The 21,068-nt window shown below is 39.4% G+C and overlaps 2 protein-coding genes across 5 annotated transcripts; both read right to left on the reverse strand.

The window, feature by feature from the left end:
• Positions 1 to 2,718: 2,718 nt before the first annotated feature.
• On the reverse strand, positions 2,719 to 9,788 carry LOC131241064 (protein FAR1-RELATED SEQUENCE 3-like). Of its 4 annotated transcripts, none has more exons than XR_009168933.1 (5): positions 9,091 to 9,788; positions 4,786 to 5,080; positions 4,601 to 4,672; positions 4,344 to 4,433; positions 2,719 to 3,044 (listed from the first exon to the last, which is right to left on the reverse strand). XR_009168933.1 is itself a non-coding variant. In XM_058239697.1 (4 exons), exons 1-3 carry the CDS (start codon positions 5,337 to 5,339, stop codon positions 4,379 to 4,381), a joined length of 681 nt encoding a protein of 226 aa, XP_058095680.1. In that variant the 5' UTR covers positions 5,340 to 5,412; the 3' UTR covers positions 2,719 to 3,044; positions 4,344 to 4,378. The 4 variants fall into 4 exon arrangements, 2 of the variants coding, with proteins under 2 accessions (XP_058095680.1, XP_058095679.1); XR_009168932.1 differs by having other exon boundaries at positions 4,786 to 5,151; positions 9,091 to 9,787; XM_058239697.1 differs by lacking the exon at positions 9,091 to 9,788 and having other exon boundaries at positions 4,786 to 5,412.
• A 1,142-nt stretch (positions 9,789 to 10,930) lies between these two features.
• Positions 10,931 to 20,611, reverse strand: LOC131241065 (malate dehydrogenase, mitochondrial-like). Its single transcript, XM_058239698.1, has 7 exons — positions 20,043 to 20,611; positions 19,772 to 19,945; positions 19,508 to 19,676; positions 19,342 to 19,403; positions 19,111 to 19,235; positions 17,453 to 17,570; positions 10,931 to 11,236 (listed from the first exon to the last, which is right to left on the reverse strand). The coding sequence occupies exons 1-7, from the start codon at positions 20,316 to 20,318 to the stop codon at positions 11,096 to 11,098; spliced, it is 1,065 nt and encodes a 354-aa protein (XP_058095681.1). The 5' UTR covers positions 20,319 to 20,611; the 3' UTR covers positions 10,931 to 11,095.
• Between the last annotated feature and the right edge of the window lie 457 nt (positions 20,612 to 21,068).

Raw genomic sequence — 21,068 nt, forward strand, 5'->3', positions numbered from 1 at the left:
GTGGGACATAAACTTCCTTATCCAAGTCATCTTGTAAGAATGCATTATCGACATCTAATTGGTAGAGAGGCAGTCATTGTCTAAAGGTTGCAAGCAAATATCTCATGATAGTCAAGGCGTTCCGGCAAAGTATAACCTTTTGCAATGAGAAGGGTTTTATATCGTTTGAGAACATAATCAGAATGGAACTTGAGTTTGTAAACTTAATTACAGTCAATGAAGTGTTTTCTTAGTGGCAACAAAGTGAGCATCCAAGTATCGTTTTGCTCAAGGGCATTGATCTGAGTAGCCGTAGCATCACGCCAATGAGCCTCAAAAAAACTAGAAGGTTCTATAAGCTTGGAAATGCTAGCAAGAAAGGATTTATGGAAAGAAAATAAAATAAATTTATTGTAAGACGAAAGGTCAAACCTCTCCTTAGAAAATTAAGAGAGGAGAGATGGCCAAAGATGGGGATTAGGTGAGATCGGGTAAGAGTTCAGTAGCTGACAATTGGGCCCACCTTGAAGTACATGCTATATATATATATATATATATATATATATATATATATATATATATATATATATATATATATATATATATATATATATCCACTCCCTCAGTTTTTCCAGCTCATATTAGGGCATGTTCCAAAAAATGAAGCAGATCCAAATCTCAAGTGGACCACACCACAGGAAATAATGGCCATTGACCACTAAAAAGTTCTTATGAGCCACAAAAATGAAGCAGATACAAATCTCAAGTGGCCCCCACCACAGGAAGCTGATATTTTTGTTATTCCCTTCATCCAGGTACGCGTCACCTTATCAGCAGGTTGGATGGCAAATAAACATTACGATGGGGCCCAGAAAATTTTTAATTGTGGGCGTTCAATGGAGGAAAGACCAAAGATTCGATGGCCAGGTTCTTCCAATTTGAGAGATTTCAAGGGCATTGCCACTTACAATGTGTGCGGTCTGATCAATAGCCGGTGCAAACTTGGTGGATAATGCAGAAGTGCCATGTTGTTTACAAACAACTCGGCCTCGTTAAAGAATAATCACAACCGTCAGTAGCGGTGGACATGTGGGGACAGGTCTTGGGTTAGAGGCATTCCAATTTGTATTTTCTGTAAGTAGGTGGGGCGAGGACAGGTTTACACTGTTATTTAAAACAAGTATATAATCATGTTGATTACACTTTCTTGTCCCATGATGATCATCAAATCTTCTTCTTTTTTTCTGTTTTTTTCGCCCCACCCTTAATTGATTCGATTGGATGGCTCAATCGATAATCGATGGCAAAAGAAATGAACCAAATCCCAGTTAATCATATTACAAAAGATCTAATCATTTGATCAAGACCATCCATCCAGTGTCCAACCTTTGATCGCCCATCCCTCTCAAAAATCACTTTGATCTGAATTATCTTAACAATCTGATCAATAGATAGGAAGATGAACCATCCATATTGGTTATATTATAAAAGGTCCACCATTTTGCTGGACCCAGCTTTAATTTTCCGGTACACTCCTCAACATTTACTTTGTTTGGACAACATGCCCATTGATTAATGGCAAAAAAAAAAAAAAAAAAAAAAAAAAAAACACAAACAAACAAACCGTCCAAATTGATCCCATTGGAAAAGATCTGATCATTCATTTAGACCGTTCATCATGCAACTAACATTTGATTTCCCAATTCTCTTAAAAATCAAATTGATCAATGGCTAGGAAAATGGACAGTTCATAACAATTATAGTTGAAAAAGTCTGATCATTGATCTAATGCATACATGATACATCATATACGCCCACCCACACTATATTTATTGCCTGCTGCTCTCAAAAATACTTTTATTGGATGATCTCGATTCCCGGCCAATCAACAACAAGCTACAAAAATGGACAGTGCAAAATGATTACGGTAGCAAAGTCAGATGTATGATATGGACAGTCGTTTGACTGCCCATGACTTACAGATATCACTTTGATTGGATGATCCTAACCATTGGGTCAATGGCAATGAAAATGGATAATTCAAATTGATTTTACTAGAACAAGGTCTGATCAGTGCTGTGGACTGTCCACAAATGCAGGCCATCCTTATTTGCCGGAACCTCACAAAAATTACTTTGACCAGGACCCTGACCATTTGATCAGTGGCAACTAGGGCACCAGTCATTGGTTTATGATCCACCTACTACTATCCAGACTGCCACATGCATGCATGTGAACCATAACAGTATCAAGGTTTTGATTCACAATCTACGCCCTCAAATGGGAGCTGCTGTACATACACTTCATGTAAAGTAACAAAAATTGCAAATTGGATCCCATTTCTCAGGGTGAATGTTTCTAACTTTTACTAGGTAAATAATTGCAATCCAGTTAGACAGTGCATCCAAACACACCCTAAAATTTATGTAACGAGGCCCTGAGACGAGGCCCTGAGATGGAGGTTCAATCCCAAAAAAGATTTCTGTTCGGCCGAGTATCTTCTCAAATTGTAGTTGGAGATGGGCGACAAAATTAAATCTTTTTCCCTTCAATTTAGGTATTACAAAGAATTTCACCACCCTTTTTTGCAACCTTTTTACCATTAAAAGGACAAGATGAACTTTTTTTTACACACGCACACTCACCCCACACACTCACGCTGGTGGAATTTCACCACCTATGGGTACTCGAACCCTTGACCAGGAGTTGAAACTCCTGGAAGTCTACCACCCAGACAAGATGAACTTACATTTGGAAGAAATCTCTACTATACATAACCCCAGTAGCAAATAGATAATTTTGCCTAGGGACGTTGTAAACTTTGAGATTTAATAGAACATTAGAAGAGACTTCCCACAATCATTAGGGGTGGTTTTAAAAGTCTACCTGCTTATGAATAAATGGATCAGATTTTACCCACTCCCCATCAATGAGCGGTAGGGAAGGCATTCCTGCCTTTTTTTCATGTGAGTACTACACACCCTTTCTACCACTTTCCTGCGTGTAGCCCGCACCTTCTCTTCTCCCTCTGCATGTAGTCCCAAGGCTCTCTCTCTTTGCATGAACTGTATGTATAAACAAGGTCCCTCAGTTAATCGCTAGAAAATTAAGAAAAGAACCTCTCCAACCGTTTTTTGCATGAACTGTATGAAAACAAGGCCCCACAATTAAACACTACAAAAATAAGAAAAGGACCGTGCAAAGCACAGCAAGGGAATGTCAATATAATAATCCGAACCATGCATCCAACAGCCTCTGAAACTGGCCACCAACCAAAACTTGACTTCATTGAACTCATCCAAATTCCGAACCATCTAATGAATGAACTTTTCATCATTGAATGTGAGTGTTGCCTACCATCATCTTTTCATTGATAATGGGGGGGGAGGGGCTAGATTGTCCAAACAATGTGGTCTTTGCTCTATGGCCCTTATACTACCGGACCAACTGAATGCAGTGTTAATCTCAATGTGCTTATCACCACATTGTTTGGACAATCTAATTTTTGCTTATCACCACTCCTATGGTCAGATCTTGAATATGCTAGCTGAAGCCCGTGCGATGATTGATGGCCTCTTTTTATGCAGGAACTTGAGTCTCTCTTCGATCATTGTGGAAACAGACTCCCGAGTTCTTTTTGAAGCAGTTTCAAACCAATCTACTTCTTGTGGATGGAAACTTTGGTATATCCTTGAAGCCATCCATCAACTCAAGCCTCTTCTCAACCTCAAATTCAGCCACACCTTTCGGGAAGGCAATTCAGTAGCAGATGGTCTCGCCAACATTGCTAGCGGTGGCGCCCCGGATAGAGTCTTCCTCAATCGTCCCGATCTCCCTAGGCACATCAAAGGATCTTTGGTTTTAGATAGAGCAGGAGTAGGGCAGATCCGCCTCTGCAAAATCAAGAAAGGCGTGGGCTAATCCCCCATATCTTGGGCCTCTGCCCTGGCCGTCCCTCTCGCTAGTGTCTTCCACTGGTCTTGGCTGCGGGATGCTCCTTTTGCGCCAGTGTTTTGCTCGTCTGCTACCCCTTTTATGTCATCTGCCCCCCAGCTCCCTCTCCTTGTAAATTTTCCAGCTTCCTCTTGTATAGCTTTGGCTATGGTTTCCACATGATAGGCGTGCCCCGGATCTTTTTGTTGGGGCCCGCCCGAAGGATTGTTCACCTTAGTTTCTCTTGAATAAAGCTTTATATTAAAAAATAATAATAATAATAATAATAAATAAAAATAAAAAAATCTCATTAACATATGCCACATCTGCAGAGAAAAAAAAAATTCGTAGAAGGGGGAGTAGACATTGTTACAACAGAAGGTTTTGCAAACCATTGACCACATCTTAAATCATGGTTAGAGATGGCATACCTATAAAAGACAGTTTTATCAAATCATATCCCCAACTATGTCAATCTATGAATGTTTGGATGGCTGCTATTCTCAGGCCATCGCATATTCCTACAAAACAAATATTGGAAGGAAAGATCAACAAAAAATGAGAAACTATAAAAACAGCAAACGCTTGCGACTTCAGTTTTTTTTTTTTTTTTTTTTGAGGGTTAATAACAGAATCAATAAAAAGAGAACATAAATGATGACAGATATTTGTATAGAAATGGAAGTACCAAAACTCTAAGGCAGGAGGAGGATCATGCATATCAAAGCGAGCACTCAGAATTTCAGTGTCAGAGCTAATCCTGCAAAACATGCCAAGCATAAGAATCAATTCCCAAAAGAAAAATTCAGGAATCCCCATCAAAGAAGAAAGAAAGAAGCATCAAGATGAGTTTTTGGATATTACCATACACACCTCAATGTGGAGCAACCAGAGTCATCATGACCATTCACCCCATAAATGGTACCCATTCTTCTCCCGTTTGGGTGTTTCTCCAAAATGTGTGGCATTCTACAACTAGCAGGGCATTCTCTTGAGCTTGTGCATTGATTAAGCAAGGTTATTTGATTAGTAGAATGATCAGTTTGATTCCCTCCATCTAGATTGTCATCCAGAATACTGCCACTCAGTGGATTGGGAAACTGTGCATCCATTGCAGCATTTCTTTTTGCAGCCAGAACCTCTTCCAAAGACCTTTGTAGAGTGCGAACTGCCACATCATAAACATCTACAGATGTTGAGCCTTCCTCTGCGTACCTAACGGCTTGATGGCATAAATAACTGAAACGCAACATTAGAGATTCACGAGAATCATCATGTGTTGTGAAGTCGTTTTCATCGCACACAGGCCCACTCTTCCCATTTCTTTTGTATCGTTCCACAATATAATGAGATGGAAGAACCAAAATATTTGCCAGTCTGAAGACTATCAAGGCATGTCTACAAAGAATGCGTACAAATTCAAACATACGGCATGTGCAGCTTACTCTCGTTTTGGATACATTCAAGTCACGGTGTATGAGCTATTCTCTTCTCCATATTTTGTCAGTTGTCACCTTATTCATGCTCAGTTCCCATCCTCAATTTTAATTGCAATGTGACAAAGGCTCGCACACAATTCCTCCTGGAATTTTAGAAACATTGACCTTGTGTATATTTCAGCTACCTGTTCCTCCATAGGTGATTGGGTCTTCACAATCGGTCTGCTGCAACTCCTTTCAAAGTCTGCATCCTTATCATACAGTTTCTGTTTTCTATCAGACGCACTCACATAGCTTTCTAGAGTACTAGATCCACGCCTATGTGATCGAAGGAGCATCACTTTATCTGGACCCACTAGTTCATGATTATGTGTTTTCTCCAACCTTGTAACAACCCATTTCTTAGTATCTCTTTTCTTTACCATGATCATTGCCTTGCACCCTACCCTTATGCTGGGTCGTGCTAGCCTAATCCTGTCTTTTCTATGTACGCATCTCTTATCACATGAACCCTCTCTAGAGCATAGATATTGCCTAGAAATAATCTCTCTAGTACGCTGCGAACGTTCGTGACGGCCAACACGGATGCTAAAACCCACATGCCAGGCATAATCATTATACCATCTCTTTGCAGCCTCATCGGATTCAACTAGCATTCCCATGTACGGTTCTGAATTCATTGCTTCTTCTGATGAAATTAACTCATTCCCAACAGGACCTCCCGCCAATTCATTAGTCTTACCAGCAGAAGGATCAATACAAGTTTCCATCGACGCATTATACTCCGATTAGCTCTTCCCATGACAATGTATTGTTCCTGTAGCCTGCGAATTTTCCTGAAGAGAAGAACACTTACCCAAGTAGATGCATAACCCAACAAATAATGGTATTCACAAGTTCAATATGGCATAACCAAAGGAAGGGTAGCAAACCAGCCAGAAAGGATATTATCCTCCACATGGAAGTTAACAAGCTAATTGGTGCTTGAACATCTGCTCATCTGTGTAATTTACGGCATTACCATCTGATTTTGGAGCTTTTATCAGAGGAAAAATGGAAAGAAAGATACCACACTTTTGGTGACAAGTGGTAGAAATTGGTGCTATCAATGCTTTGAGTGATTGTCATTAATCTTCAAGAGATTAGTGGAACAATTGAAGGGTGTGTTTGGATGCGCTATCAAGTTTAATTGCAGTAGTTAATGTAACAAAGCGGAAAAATTTTAGTTACATTACCATTCATATTCAAAGAACTAGGTTCCAAATCGCAATCACATAGCTTTCAAGTTATTGGACATGGGCCACCATGGGGCCCACCCATTGGATTTTTAACTGCAGAAGTAGTCGAATTTTATGAGTTTTCCAAAAATCCAATTAGATAAAGCCTAGGACCTCCTACTGCAATAATCTTAGATTTGCAAATATCTAAACCTACAATGAACTGTCTAGATCATACCTTAACACAGTGAGACCGCGATGTGAAGTTTCCCCATTTGTCGATGCAAATCCTTCAACTTGGGAAGTCTTTCGCCAATCCATCTTAGATGTAGGAGAGTAGAGAGCTACCATCAAGTCCTCTAGTAGGGGCCGAGGGCTGACCAATGTCGTCCACAAAGTGAACTCCATACGCACATGTGGATAAGAGAACAAGAACAACAAGAAGAAGATGAAGAGGAGAGAATGATCCTCTCTCCCTCCCTCCCTCTGAGTTAGGATCTATATATAATGAGGAAGCTAGTGTTCTCTCTCTTTGAGATAGGATCTATACATAATGAGGAAGCTAGGTGTTTTAGGGATGCACTACATATAATGCTTCACCACTCTATAAACTTTTTGGGTATACAATACTGTGAAGGAAACCAATTAACCTCTTATCCATACATGTACTCATGATCCAAACCTTTCATTGCCACAGCCATACATCAAAGATCTAGATCCCATCCTAATCAAATAATGGATCATCATATCTGGGTCATCAGATCATCATCAAGTACAATTAAAAAAGTTTTAACGGTTAAAACAAAACTTCAACGGTTGAAAACTTTCCTTTGTTAGGCCTAGTGATAAAACCACTTGATGAGTCCATGATCTAATAGATCTAGTCATAAACACGTCTTTAGGTAAACTTAGTGAATTCTTTATCAGCCTGTGTAAGAATCAGCAGACCCTAATGGATGCACCCACTTTTAATAGCCACACAATAACATCATAAAGAGAGTAAAATTCATCCAATCAGGATCATGACCCTTACATGTCCTCGGGTCTGAGGATTAATCATCTTTCTATGCAAGACCAAGTCTTATCATAGTCCAGTCTAATAAGCCCCTTGCCTAGTGACTTGATCTTGATCCACCAATGCAAGTATCCAAAGGTCCAACAAGATCCTTTGTCCATGGCACACTTACACTCTCATGTGAAGAATGTTCATCCTGACCCAAGTCAATCCCCTCGTACAAGACAACCATACATCTCACCATATGATGACCGCAGGTCTGTCCTAGAACCTATGATGATCATAGTATGACAAGGTATTAAGAACCATGACCACGACCCTTCCCAATTAACAACCAACGTACCCAATCTCAAGTTCCTAAGGATGACCAAATGAGTCATTCATCTTCTTAATCCGTATTCATATATGTTAAAAGTAATACCATATACTAATTAAAGCATAACATATTGTCCATCAAGGACACATGGTCATCATGATGTACGGTTGAGATCATGCCTATCACATTCACAATGGATTAGGGATCATATTGGTTTTCCAGGAGACAACACTACCTTGTGCAACCACTAGTGCATGGGCCCCACAAGAATTGCAGCAGGCTCCAATAGGGAGAAATGAACCCAAGCTCCAATCAAAGTTGACTGTCCATGTAGTAAACCATGTCGTGGATTGCTTATGGATCTCAAGAATCACTTATTATGAAAATCATAATCATCCAATCAGTGACTCGGAAAGAGATGGTTATAACAAAAGAGTACACCATTCAGATGTTTAGTATCATCTTATCAGTGTGATGACGGGAGCCTTATTAGTAGTCCAGGATGTCTTCGACTCTATATATCCAATACAATTCATCTCCACTATAGTATGGGGGCCTTATGAATAGTCCAGAACAACATCTCAGACTCTCTAGATATCCAATACAATTCATCTCTAATATAATGGGGGGCGTACCAACGCAAACGAGTCAAGTAAGATCATTCTCCATAAAACACAGCTACAAATTTAAAATAAATCAGAAACAACCGGGAAAAAAAAAGAGAGAGAGAGAGAGGTGAATTTCCATATACGAAGAAAGAACGGGAAAAGAATCCAACAAAGGAAATACTGCGACAAAAGGAAAAAAAAAAAAAAAAAAGATAGAAAGAAAGCAAGGTGAAACCAATGCTCATACGAACCCTAAAACCTAAATATATCAATTTCTAAAATTCTAATGCTTTGGGTGCGTTTAAATATCATGAAATGTCATGATATTTTGCGCGAAATTAGACTGATTAATCATGAAATATCATCATATTTGGTGCAAACAAACGCACCCTTAACCTTAAACATAGATCCGAAATTAAAAACAAACGAATTCACACGAAGAATTTTCCATATCTACCGCGAGACAAACAGAGAGATTAAAATAAAAAAATCGCAGAGATATCGAAAACCCAAAAATTATAATTTAAAGAGAGAGATGAAGACAGCAAAAACAACGAAGATATCGAAGCTGAGAGTTGCTTACCTTCAATCAGTATTTTCTACATTTTCTCTCTTCCTCTCTTTGGTTCACTCCTTTTTCTTCTCCTTCTGCTGTGTTGCCTCTCTGTCTCTGCCTTGAGAAAAATATAAATAAATAAGTGGGGCTCTGGTAAGTTATCAGCAATCATACACATGCACACAAAACGTGGCATACATTAACCCAGACTGGGTATAACCAGATATCAGATTGCTTGGATGATCTTGAGATCTGATTAATGGACAATTGCCTGTTGAATTTGAAGCGTTGATTTGTCATTTCATCCGTTCATTTTTGCAGGCACCTGGTAGGCAGTTAAGTCATCTTCTCAGTGAAATTTTCTCGACTGTCAATCTTCACGATGGATCGCATGATTCTGATGGCTTAGATCGTGCTATTTTATTCCCTACTACACAAGCAGTGTGCATGAGGATGGATGGTCATACTCATCCATCCAGTCATATCACTCGTGCCAATCAATCCTAGGCAGAGCAGGTGCACGTGCCATGAGGATCTGAAGCAATGATGGGAACAGTTTCCAACTGCAATCCCTACAGGTGCGTCCTCCTTCCAGACATCCACACCGTTCATTTATAGGCTCCAAAGTGGACTGTAGGAGGACAAAAGTTTCTCCCTATGGAATACGGAACGTAGTTTAAGAATACATCTGTAGACAAATAATCGCATTGATAGGATAGGGCAATCTTCTTACTAGGGCTGAAAGTCCGGCGGGTTCGGGAGGGTTGGTGCCCAACCCTAGCCCAACCCTAGGTTCCTATACCTCAACCCTAACCCAACCCAACCCAAGCTCGAGTTAGAAATTCTCAACCCAAGCCCAACCCAAGCGGGTTTGGTCGGGTTGACCGGGTTTGGTCAGGTAGATAGATGCTAATATTTTCATTATTACATTAGTCTATTATATATTCAATACAAGTTTTATATATATAATTATTTATCATAAAAAACATTTTTTCTAAACAAATAAGCTAAAATACAGGACAACTACTCTTTTAAAAGTCATATTGTGTACCAAGCAATCTATTTGGAAGAGAGAAATCTAGTGTATCTTGTTAACTTGAGTCATCAGAAATGACGTGGACCAATGAAACCAAATAGCATTGGAATTTTTTGTGCCTTCAACATAGACGGTCAGCACTCAATTATAATTAATTTATAAGGAACTTATATACAGATCAGGTTCAGGTTGGGTCAGGCAACTTGAGGCCTCAACCCGAGCCCAACCCAAGTTTTATCGGCTTGGCATTTGTATGGCCCAAGCCCGAGACCAAACCCTAGACATCCTGCCCAAGCCCAACCCATTGTCAGGTCGGTCACAGGTCGGTCGGGTTGAACCTGTCCAACTTTCAGCCCTACTTCTTACAGGTGGGCCACTCTCGTGAGTAATTGGAGTGCGGAGTGTCGACTAAGACACTTGCGGGCAGAGAATGTAATCTTTCTTCAAGCCTAAAAGTGTAATTCCTCATTTACGGGTAAGATAATGTAATACAAAGAACCAGTATATGATTCGTCCTTGGATTTCATTGAGTGCAAGCAGAATCCATCCAGACCATCGATAAGGGGGCTCCCCCGACCGGATGATTCTAGTCATCCCATCTTTGGCCTTTTTTCCAGTTTGAACGTACACACGTACTAATTCCCTAGTTAATCAAGACTAATTGCAGTCCACCAATGGATCGATGAAATTTTCAGGGCATAGTCCATCCCTCCAGCCCATCAAAAGTCAACCAGGCTTTCACCCTCAGAAGAAGCTATATATTATTTACTCCACCTGAGAATACTCATGTTGGAAGAAAATACTGAAAAGCAACAACATAAAACACAGTGCTTAAGAAAACATTATTATTGTTTAGTGTAGTGCCTCTCCGTTAGGGCTTATTGGGCAAAAAGTTCCAACAGCCAAATTATCTCAACTCTAGTGAATGCAACCAAAATAAAATAAAATCAGGAGTACACATGCAAAACTGGAGTGTCTAGAACCCTAAAAACTCAATTAATTTGAGTTGGCGAACTTGATCCCCTTCTCAATGGATGACTTGAGCTCTGCCTTGAGATTCTCCAAACCTTGTTTCTCATAGTCAGAAAGTGGACCCAAACCAAGTACTTCCTCCACTCCGTTCTTCCCCAGCTTCACCTGCAACCATTAGCAGATTGTGAGACCCAATCATCAAAAATCACAACAATTAGGCGAAGTTTTTTTAACTTCTGAACTTGGGTCAGAGGAAAGTGTTCATGGCCATACTCAAACACGCATTGTGTTAATGTAAATACCACATTCAAACAGACCATGCATACACCATATTAAGGATAGCCTTTCTACACTGACAAATTGTCACTGCAAGGCACATGCTTCCTCCCACTCCCCTCGTCACGACTGACAAAAAAATACACTCAAAATGAAAACTTCACCCCTCCCATGGATGATATCCCTCTCTTCACCAAGGCCCTTCACTATAAATAATGACAAGCAATTGCCTACAGGCAAGCTACCACAACTTGTTGTACCATACCATCTTTCCTACCAACATGCAACTTGTGTTGGACCTCACCATGGAAATGGTAAGACCTACAATGAAGATCGCCTGGCACAAAATTCAGGCTGATCCACTCATTAGGTGGGCCAAACTATTGGAGTCAATGGACACCCAACAGTCTGACTCAACATAGAGGTGTGGCCCCCCTGTTAAGCAAAACAGCTTGATTTTCAAGAATGGTGATCTTCATGTTGGAGTCAATTGTTTGCATGGTACAGGTTTTCCTACACAGGTGGCATGTTGGCAGGAAAGATAGCTCGGTACCATTAGTAACCATTGCCTATGGGTTTTCAGTTCTCTAAAATGAAAAAGGAAATTAAAAAAGAAAATTCTGGGGAAAATGCAGATCAACCTTGTGACATTTGACAGTGGGGTGTATCAACAAGCTAAAACCCGCGCCCGCCCCCCCCCCCCCCAAAAAAAAAAAAAAAAAACCTTGTAACATTTAACATGAAAAACGTTAGGTATATTATAGACATCATGGAGCATACCATACATTAAATATCCAAAGGCAATACTATATTTTGGATGTATATATCATATCATCATACCTACATATCACATACGACGGTTTCCTTTAACATAGTTATGGTTTATTGTGAATATAATATCCAGATATATCCAACTTCATGAATCCTCTAACTTGAGAAGGGACCCATACATGATCTTTTAAAGGGTCCTATGTTTAAATATGCACACATGAGTGCATTAAGGAATTACAGTCTCCCACTCATTAGCAAAGTCATCATGGCTCGGGACCCCTCAAACTGGGAGGTTTCTGAGACATCATTCACAATGAGGGCCATCAGACGAAAGGTTTGCATTAATGAACCAGAGGGCGCATTATGCAGAATTCTTTGCATCCAGCTAACTGTACCTTTGCTTATGAGCAGGACATGGTAACTCCCTCGATGTATGACACTCAAATGTAAATATGTAATACAGTACAAATCATGTTAGACATTCAAATGTAAATATGTAATACAGTACAAATAATGTTAAACAAAACGTAACTCCCAATCAAGAATATATAGTATACCAGGCACGCACTTACATTCTCAAAGAACATTGTTTCCCCCTTTAGGATGATGCCACACATGATACACCCCAATATACTACAAAAGATGGTTGTAGAAGCCAACCAATTTATCTCTCTTCATACAACATTTGCAAATATGACAAGACCTGTTAGTAAAAGAGGAATTATAAAGTATAGGTGGACTTCTATTTCTGACAACTGGAAGTCTGGAACCCATATTACAGTAATCCAGACCATGGGTCTGCTGAGTCCCACTGTGGATGGATAATGCCCAAAGACCTCCCCAGATTGGAAGATTCCAGCAAACAATATCAAGACCTTTTCAGAAGAATGTGAACCATTGTTCTCTTCTGTTCTCAGCCATCTATACAGGCCACAAATTGTCCCATCAGGGAGATTTTGAGAAATAGTCCATCCAAAGTGTAACACAACAGGTTAATGGTCTGAACTACCAAACCACGGGCGCCTGTCAGAAATGATAATCCATGCACACTGTGTAAAGATGCAGGTCAAGCATCGCATAATTTCCTCTTAGTGAAAACAGATTTTACCAAAATTGTCAAATATGAGAACAGAGCTGATAACGCCTAAATATTGCATATTTGTCCCCTATTTATGCATTGTTTTTCCATGAATTCAAATGCTAAATTGATTTAATTAGATATGTTTTCAACATGCAGGAGAATTTCAGAGTCTAAGATAATTCTGTGCTTAAAAGTGACGGTTTAAAGCCCGAAAGACGATCAGCTGAAAAATTGAAGAATTGGAACTAAAGATTAAAGAATTAAAGCCCAAGAGATGATGACCGATCACATGGAGGAATTAAGAGGAAGATTAATGAACCATGTTTGAAGAGAAGTAAAGAAACAAAGATCATAAAAGGAGGCCGAAATTTTAGGCCAAAAACTCAAAGTCCAGAAATGCGGGGCCAGAAAATCAAAATCGAGAAAATTCAAGAAATGACCCCACAATTTCACTAGACATCTTTTGTGACCTTCGATCGATCGACAACCAGGGCTCGCTCGATCGATCGAGAATCCCCTGAATTTCACAGATTGCTTGTTGGACGTTTTTGTGCATATTCGATCGATCGACTAACTTAGTCCGATCGATTGAGGATTCCTCAATGCCTCTCGATCGATTGAGTGTTTGGATCGAAGATTTTGTAGCAAATTACGAAAGTGCGGAACTTGTTTCTAATTTCGATTGGGACTCATCTAAGGCAGTGCAAAGTGGGTTCTAAAGGCTATTTAAGGGCGGTTCTAGACTCATTTTTAGAGAGTCTAAGCAAGGGTAGAGAGAGAGAGAGAGAGAGAGAGAGAGAGAGAGAGAGCTCAGTGGAGTTCATTTCGAGTTTCTTCTTCTTCTTCCTAGTTTGATTTTATGTTTTATTTTTATTTAGAGTTAGCTATGTCTAGCTAATCTCTTAGCTAAGGCTAAGGGGTGAAGCTTTCTAGTTTATTGCAATGTTCTAGTTTATTGATTCATATTTTGAATTTCATGATGATTATTTAATTGAATTATATTTGAATTTAATTTAAAGCTTTTGGGTTGTTTATTTCTAGATCCGTTATGAACTCCAAGTACATCGGATGTTTTGAAGTGCAATTGCTTAGCTTGATTAGAGAAGGAATCACTCTGTAAAATCCATTTATCTATTGTAGACTCTAGGCACAATAGATGCTTTGAATTCCCTGCGATTGTTGTCCAAGTGCTTCATGAGAGAATTGTTCGATTGAAATCATATATTGTTGGATGTTTGTGATTAATTTAACTGTTTGATCTTCCGATTATAACCGATTGGAATTCGGTTCTAGTTGAGTTATAGAAGATGAATCGATGAACTATACATTGTGATTGTTAGAAGTGGATCCCCGGATCCTTAGTGCTTTTTAATTATTGTTTTTACCCTACCTCAATCCGTTGGAGTTCTAAATCTTAGACTAGCTTTAGTTACGTTCTCACATTCCCTGTGGATCAACCTCAGTCTTACTGAGTTATTACTACTTCGCAACCATGCACTTGTGGTGTGCAACCCCTAGGTTGTATCAAGAACTATGATGCACTCATTTCAGCATTCATAAACTCTTATTTGCTATTTGACAACATCATTCTATGATCCATCAAAATCTGGTAATAAGAATCTGTCAAGTACTCAAGGTAGCTGCAGAAATCAACCATGGTTTCCGTCAAGCTGTGATTCAACAAATCAGAAGAGGGAGAAAGCCAAAGGTGGAGATTATGTTTTCCAAGCCATGCCTTGGTCACAAACAAGTCTACAACAGCTACACTCCACCCCAAGTTTCAAGAAGCTTTTTGAAGCCCTTGTAAGGAAGCCAGAAACAGTGGCGAGAATGCTCAGGCAGTTGAAGGACCAGAGCTTCAGCTAATAGCCTCACCTCCTCTAGTTCTTGTCATGATAAAAGTATGGAGGCATACTAATCAGGTCAATGATCCAATTGTAAAGATCAATGCCGTCGATGCCTACTTTGAAAACTAGACATGTGACTTTATATATGAGTAATGAGAAAATTGAATGGTGTATCAATTTACTAGTTGTTACGAGTCACAAAGGCCATGTTGTCACTATCTTAGACAAATGCATTCTGACACAAATAAGTCCATGTGCTTCCACCTAGAGTGGCAGCATTAGCCTGATGGTATTTAAAAATGCTTACACAAAAGTAATGGTAGGACCCATTATGCAGAACAGATCTGTAATGCCCATTCCGAAAAAAATAAATAAAAAAAATGGCCCATAACAGACCTGTAACAGCCCAATATGGGGCCGATACATTTTCTTCCTTAAAAAATTACCATTACTGGGCCATAAAGCTGCTATGGGTTATAGGGGACTTAACAGCCGTTTTGGCCCATACTGTATCAGCCACAAGGCTGGCCGTTATGCCTGTTATTGAATACCTTGATTAGTCTCTCTCACAGAATATATTCAACTGTCTAAATGTCCAATGAAAACACATCTGAAGTGAGCAGACAAAGCTCTATCATTATTTTTTAAAATTGATCCTAACAAAATATACATACTCCAAAAATTAATGGAAGGCATGTCCTAAGTGCAGCCTTGTTCTACTATTATATCATCTGAGAGGGTGAGTATACTCCTCTTAATTGGAAGAAAGATGTAATCAATTTAAACAGGAGAGAGAGAGAGAGAGAGAGAGAGAGAGAGAGAGAGAGAGAGAGAGAGAGATGGCAAAGCTCTTTCCATACATATGAGATCTTTTCATCAGAAATCCATCCTTGGCACAATTGTTCAAGATTATCAAACGGTTGATTACCAAGCCATGTCCTAAGTGCAGCCTTGTTCTCCTATTCTATCATCTGAGAGGGTGAGTATACTCCTCTTAATTCATTTTCATTCATCCCTAGCCACCAAACAAGAATTGGAAGAAAGATGTAATCAATTTAAACAGGAGAGAGAGAGAGAGAGAGAGAGAGAGAGAGAGATGGCAAAGCTCTTTCCATGCATATAAGATCTTTTTCATCAGAAATCCATCTTTGGCACAATTTTTCAAGATTATTAAACGGTTGATTACCAAACACTCCCCTCACATCCAGCGAGCACCAAATAAATGGTATAATTTGTTAACACAAGAAACTACCAAGAAAGGGAGAACATAGAGGTGGTAGTATCTACAAGTGAAGTTTGACCAGCCGACCACATTGATAGAACAACCGCTATTTTTATTTGTGGCTTCCATCCACATACTCTAAAACATGGCAATCAAACCTTTGATTGCTCCATCAGATACTGTTAAGGAGAGCATCCACCTCAGGCAACCAACAAGCCCATCATTCTTAAGTATGGACATAACGATAATAGCATATGAGAAAAGAGTAATATTTTATAATTTTTTTTTTTAAAAAAAAAAGACCTATTGTTAGATAAAAATAAATTGGTAAGTTTCAATTGTATCATCCACAATACAAGCCTCAACAATTATAATTCAGCAAAAAGGGAGCTGCTGAACAAAGTATCGTGCCAAGTCATAGAAGTGCGGATGTGATAACAGAAATAAGTATGTCCGTGTGGCATACATAGTAGCAGTATTGCTCGGCTTAGTCTGAACATTCGATTATGAATCACATCTGTTGCACAGATCAGCCAGCCTAGAAAAAACAGGAGAACTGAAAACTTGGAGCAATTTTTTAATTTACAAATGTTCGCCTTGCTACTTTAATTTCCCTCATGTTTTTGGTACTGTTAACCAGTCCTGGAGACTTCACTGCATGCATTATGTAAAAACCTCAGCATACTGGCCAGTTTAATGAGTGGAGCTGCGAAAGAAATAACTTATAGGCTCAATAAATGAGTAATTCAGGTATGATTACTATCCCTGATATCCTTGGTGTGCATGTACAGGAAATGGTAGTGATTATATTGTAAGCCTGTCACTGACTTGTGACTTGTGAGTTCAACCGATTAAATTCATAGTAAACCGCAAAGGAGATGGATGCAAACAAATAGATTTAAGGACATAACTATGCCAATAAATCAAAATATCCTCTCTTCTTTTTTTTTTTGGTTGACAAAAATAATTTTATGAAAAGAAAATAAGGGAAACACTGCACATGAAGGCAATGGATCAATCATCAAACACTATACAATGTATCAAATTATCACATCACATGGAGTATAAGAAATGACTTCACATGCAACAAAAATGTCTTCCTAGTAGTTGATGTTGCAATTTGCATAAAACTAGACAGTCGCTAGGGGCATAAAAGATCAAACGAATGGGTTCAATCGAATCACCTTAGAAGCAAAGAAAGGCAGTTCTGTGACGCTTGATTGTACAAAGGAACACTCCACAATATCCAGAACTCCATTAAGACCCTTCAAGCAAGCATCAGCAAAGACAGCTCCAGCATATCTGCATGAAATCAGAAAGGTTAGTCTCAGATGACAATTTAAATGGAAATGAGATGACTCCAGTTACTGCTATTTTTTGGCAATATTAGATATCACCATAGTTTCAAGAAGAAGAAGAAGTGCTATTTCTTGGCAATATTAGATATCACCATAGTTTCAAGAAGAAGAAGAAGAAGAAGAATCCGTAATGGCCGCATCGTGACAGTAACGGTAGTGGGCGGCCATTACAGTCACCTTTACCGTTACGGAATACCATGCTCCCATCCCTTTACAATTGTCCTTAAGCATCAAAGTTGAACCCAGATTCCCGTGCAAAGAACTTCACAATGGATCATTCAGTATTATGACTCTTTTTTGGTTTACTTATCATATTATCTTATTTTTTAAACAGTCCAAGTAAAGGTGAAAACAGAGAAGAATGGAACTCTGATTGTCTATCAGGAGAAAGTGCTTCAAACTATGACACTACTTAGTAAAATAAAAACTTTCTCATCCCATACCCAATCCTTCTGTTAACACATCTAAAGATCTAGAAGCAGACAGCCCTGCATACACCACTAAAATTATAAATGCTAAAATTAAAATCAAACTGCAACAGCATTCTAGTGGTACAAAATGATATTGGATAATTGCAAACACCGCCTTCTCTGCTTTATGACAATTGTAAACACCGTCCCTCTGGTTTGGTTATTGCAAGTACCTGCCCTCTGTGTTACAGATCCATTGCAGATTCCACCACACTGCCTATTAACACCATATCTTAGACCAATTGACCATTTTACTCCGATCTCATATGCAACCAGTTGTAGATGCATGGGCTGTGTAGCGTATGTTATCCAATCCATTCCGCTTGGTCACTCCACCATGAAAATGGGACAACCCAAAAAATCAGCCTGATCCAATCATCAGGTGGCCCACCATGTGAATTGGAGATTTTTGGGCGGTTGTCCATTGATTTCTATGGTGTGGCCCACCCAATGATTGGATTAGCCTAACTTTTTGCGCGTTCAATATTTATGGTGGGGGAACCCTGATGAACAGGTTAGATACCATTTATACATAATAGTGGGCCCAACACACTAGCAAAACAAACTCCACATGTGAGGTTATTTTTGTCATCTGGTACAGATTCCCCTAACGTCTTTAAGAGGGAAAGTAGTTGTAATAATCCAAACCAGAGGAGAGATGTTCACCATTGCAGGTGTTTACAATTAATTCCAATCACTCAACTAAGAGGATTACAAAGATAATCACTTCAAGATGCATGAAAAGAGCCAAGGTAGTGAAACTACAACATCCCAACTTAGGATTCAAATTTCAAATGATCGTTTCAGAATTCAGCACAGAGCCTGGCAAATTTAAAGCCATATATTGAAAGAACTCCTTGGGTTAAAACTACATAAGCTACTATAGAACAGCAATAATCATTTCAAAAGAAAAAGAAGAAAAAAAAAAAAAAAAAAACAAGATATAGATGAATCTGCAGAGAAATAATGAGATCTTCAGTTGATACTATTCTTGCAGTTTGTTGGCAAACTTACGCCATTGATAACGTCGCTGAGCCTTTGCCAGCCTTGGCTTCCACGACCTCCGTCCCTCCTTCTTGTGTTCTCTTTGTAAGTGCCTTGATCTCCTCATCCGACAAATCATTAGATTTCGGCGTCGCCTATTAAAACAAAAACCAAATTGAAATACAAGATCAATGACAACGATAGTACTAAACTAGAAATTGAAAATTTTCTGCTACAGATACAAATATAGAAATCAACTACCTGAGAGAACAGAGGAAGAATAGTGATGCCAGCATGCCCTCCAACCACAGGGACATCAACCTCTACATTAAAAATAAAATAAAATAAAAAATTCACACTCAATGCAATTCGAATTTCCAAAAAAAAAAAGAGAGAGAGAGAGAGTTAAATAAGAGAAGAAGCATACCAGTGACAGGAACCTTTGCCTTTCCAGCATAGAATGTCTTTGCCCTAACAACATCGAGCATCGTCACACCGAACAGCTTCTTCTCATTGTATGTCCCTGCCTTCTTGAAAACTTCAGCAGCAATTGGCACCGTCGAATTCACCGGGTTGCTTATCATATTAACAATAGCCTACAAAGCCCCACAGAAATCAAAATCCCCCCAAAGGAAAAGGATAAAACAAAGACAAGAGAAAGATAGAAGCAACAGCAGCAGTTGAGTATTACATTAGGGCAGTATTTGGCGATCGCAGTGCATAGGGATTTAACTATCCCAGCATTGATGTTGAAGAGATCATCACGGGTCATTCCCGGCTTGCGTGGGACCCCGGCAGGAATAATGACGACATCTGATCCCTCGAGAGCTTTCCCTAACTGATCTTCGCCCATGTAGCCGGCAACCTAAAAAGAGAAGGAAGGAAAATTCAGAAAAAAAAAATTAATAATAAGGAATAAAATAAGGAAGCAACTAAAGAGAATTGGGAGGGGTATTTTTTACCTCGGATCCGGTATTGATGTGGCTGACATCGGCGGCAACGCCAGGGGTGCCAGCGATATCGTAGAGCGCGAGGCTGGAGACGAGGGGGTTGAGCTTCATGAGGAGGGCGAGGGGCTGGCCAATGCCGCCGGCTGCGCCCAGGACTGCGACCTTGCGGTCCGGTGTCGAGTCGGAAGAGTAGGAACGGCGAGAGAAGTGTGAAAGAGATGGAGATGAGGAAGGACTAGTCCTTGTTTTGAGGGCTGTTTGGATGGATCTGATCATAGAAGATCTCATTTTGGTAGGAAGGAAGGGAGGATTTCGGTTTTAGGGATTTTTGCAGGGGAGAAGGAAAGAAGGTTGAAAGCAGTAGAAGCGAGAGCGAAGGCAAGGGAAAGGGGAAGATATTTAATAAAAGCAGTGGATGCATGGAAATCTCCGACATTTTTATATTTCCCTTCAACTGCCCTTGAACGAGGGTCCTACTCTTGTAATTATCGAATGCTCGCGCGGGGCAACGCAGCTGTCCGAACTCACTGTTCATGTTAATTGACTTCGTGAACCCTCGATCAATACCTTCACCCGTTGAATGGGAATCATGTTTCTTTTTATTTAACGGTCGTCCATTAGCGTGAGCCATTGATTAAAAGGTTAAGATTGTGATCCTTGTTGGCATTGTTCTTAAAGATGTAGATGGGCACACATGGATTAATGTGTGGTGAAAGATTTTGTAGGTTTGGATCATCCAGACGAGTTCGATGCAGGCTAAAAATCATTATAAATGTATTTCGATGATGATTTAATGTAAAATTAATATAAAAATATTATCATTATAATTTGATTGTAAATAAGTTAAACGGAGAAGTTAACCATTGTTATTGTGTAAATAAGTAATAGTAATTTATTAATATAATTCCAACATTACTTCCCATGCGGACTTTTTTTGCACACTATTTTAATGCATCAGCTAAAATGAAAGCTGATCCAAAGCTCAGAACTAAATGCCTTTATGTAAAAACTAATCGTAGTCTAAACGTTTTGAGTCAA

Source organism: Magnolia sinica, chromosome 3, assembly GCF_029962835.1.
Source record: "Magnolia sinica isolate HGM2019 chromosome 3, MsV1, whole genome shotgun sequence".
Lineage (NCBI taxonomy): Eukaryota > Viridiplantae > Streptophyta > Magnoliopsida > Magnoliales > Magnoliaceae > Magnolia > Magnolia sinica.

Excerpts from the sequence above, each read along its gene's own strand:
- LOC131241064 (XM_058239696.1), bottom strand. The coding sequence starts at position 5,339 with ATGTTTGAATTTGTACGCATTCTTTGTAGACATGCCTTGATAGTCTTC. Across the intron at positions 4,673-4,776 it reads TCCACATTGAGGTGTGTATG|GATTAGCTCTGACACTGAAA; the intron begins GTAATATCCAAA and ends CATGTTTTGCAG. Across the intron at positions 4,434-4,600 it reads CCTCCTGCCTTAGAGTTTTG|GAATATGCGATGGCCTGAGA; the intron begins GTACTTCCATTT and ends TTTGTTTTGTAG.
- LOC131241065 (XM_058239698.1), bottom strand. The coding sequence starts at position 20,318 with ATGAGATCTTCTATGATCAGATCCATCCAAACAGCCCTCAAAACAAGG. Across the intron at positions 19,677-19,771 it reads TCGCCAAATACTGCCCTAAT|GCTATTGTTAATATGATAAG; the intron begins GTAATACTCAAC and ends GGGGCTTTGTAG. Across the intron at positions 17,571-19,110 it reads TCAGCGACGTTATCAATGGC|ATATGCTGGAGCTGTCTTTG; the intron begins GTAAGTTTGCCA and ends GATTTCATGCAG.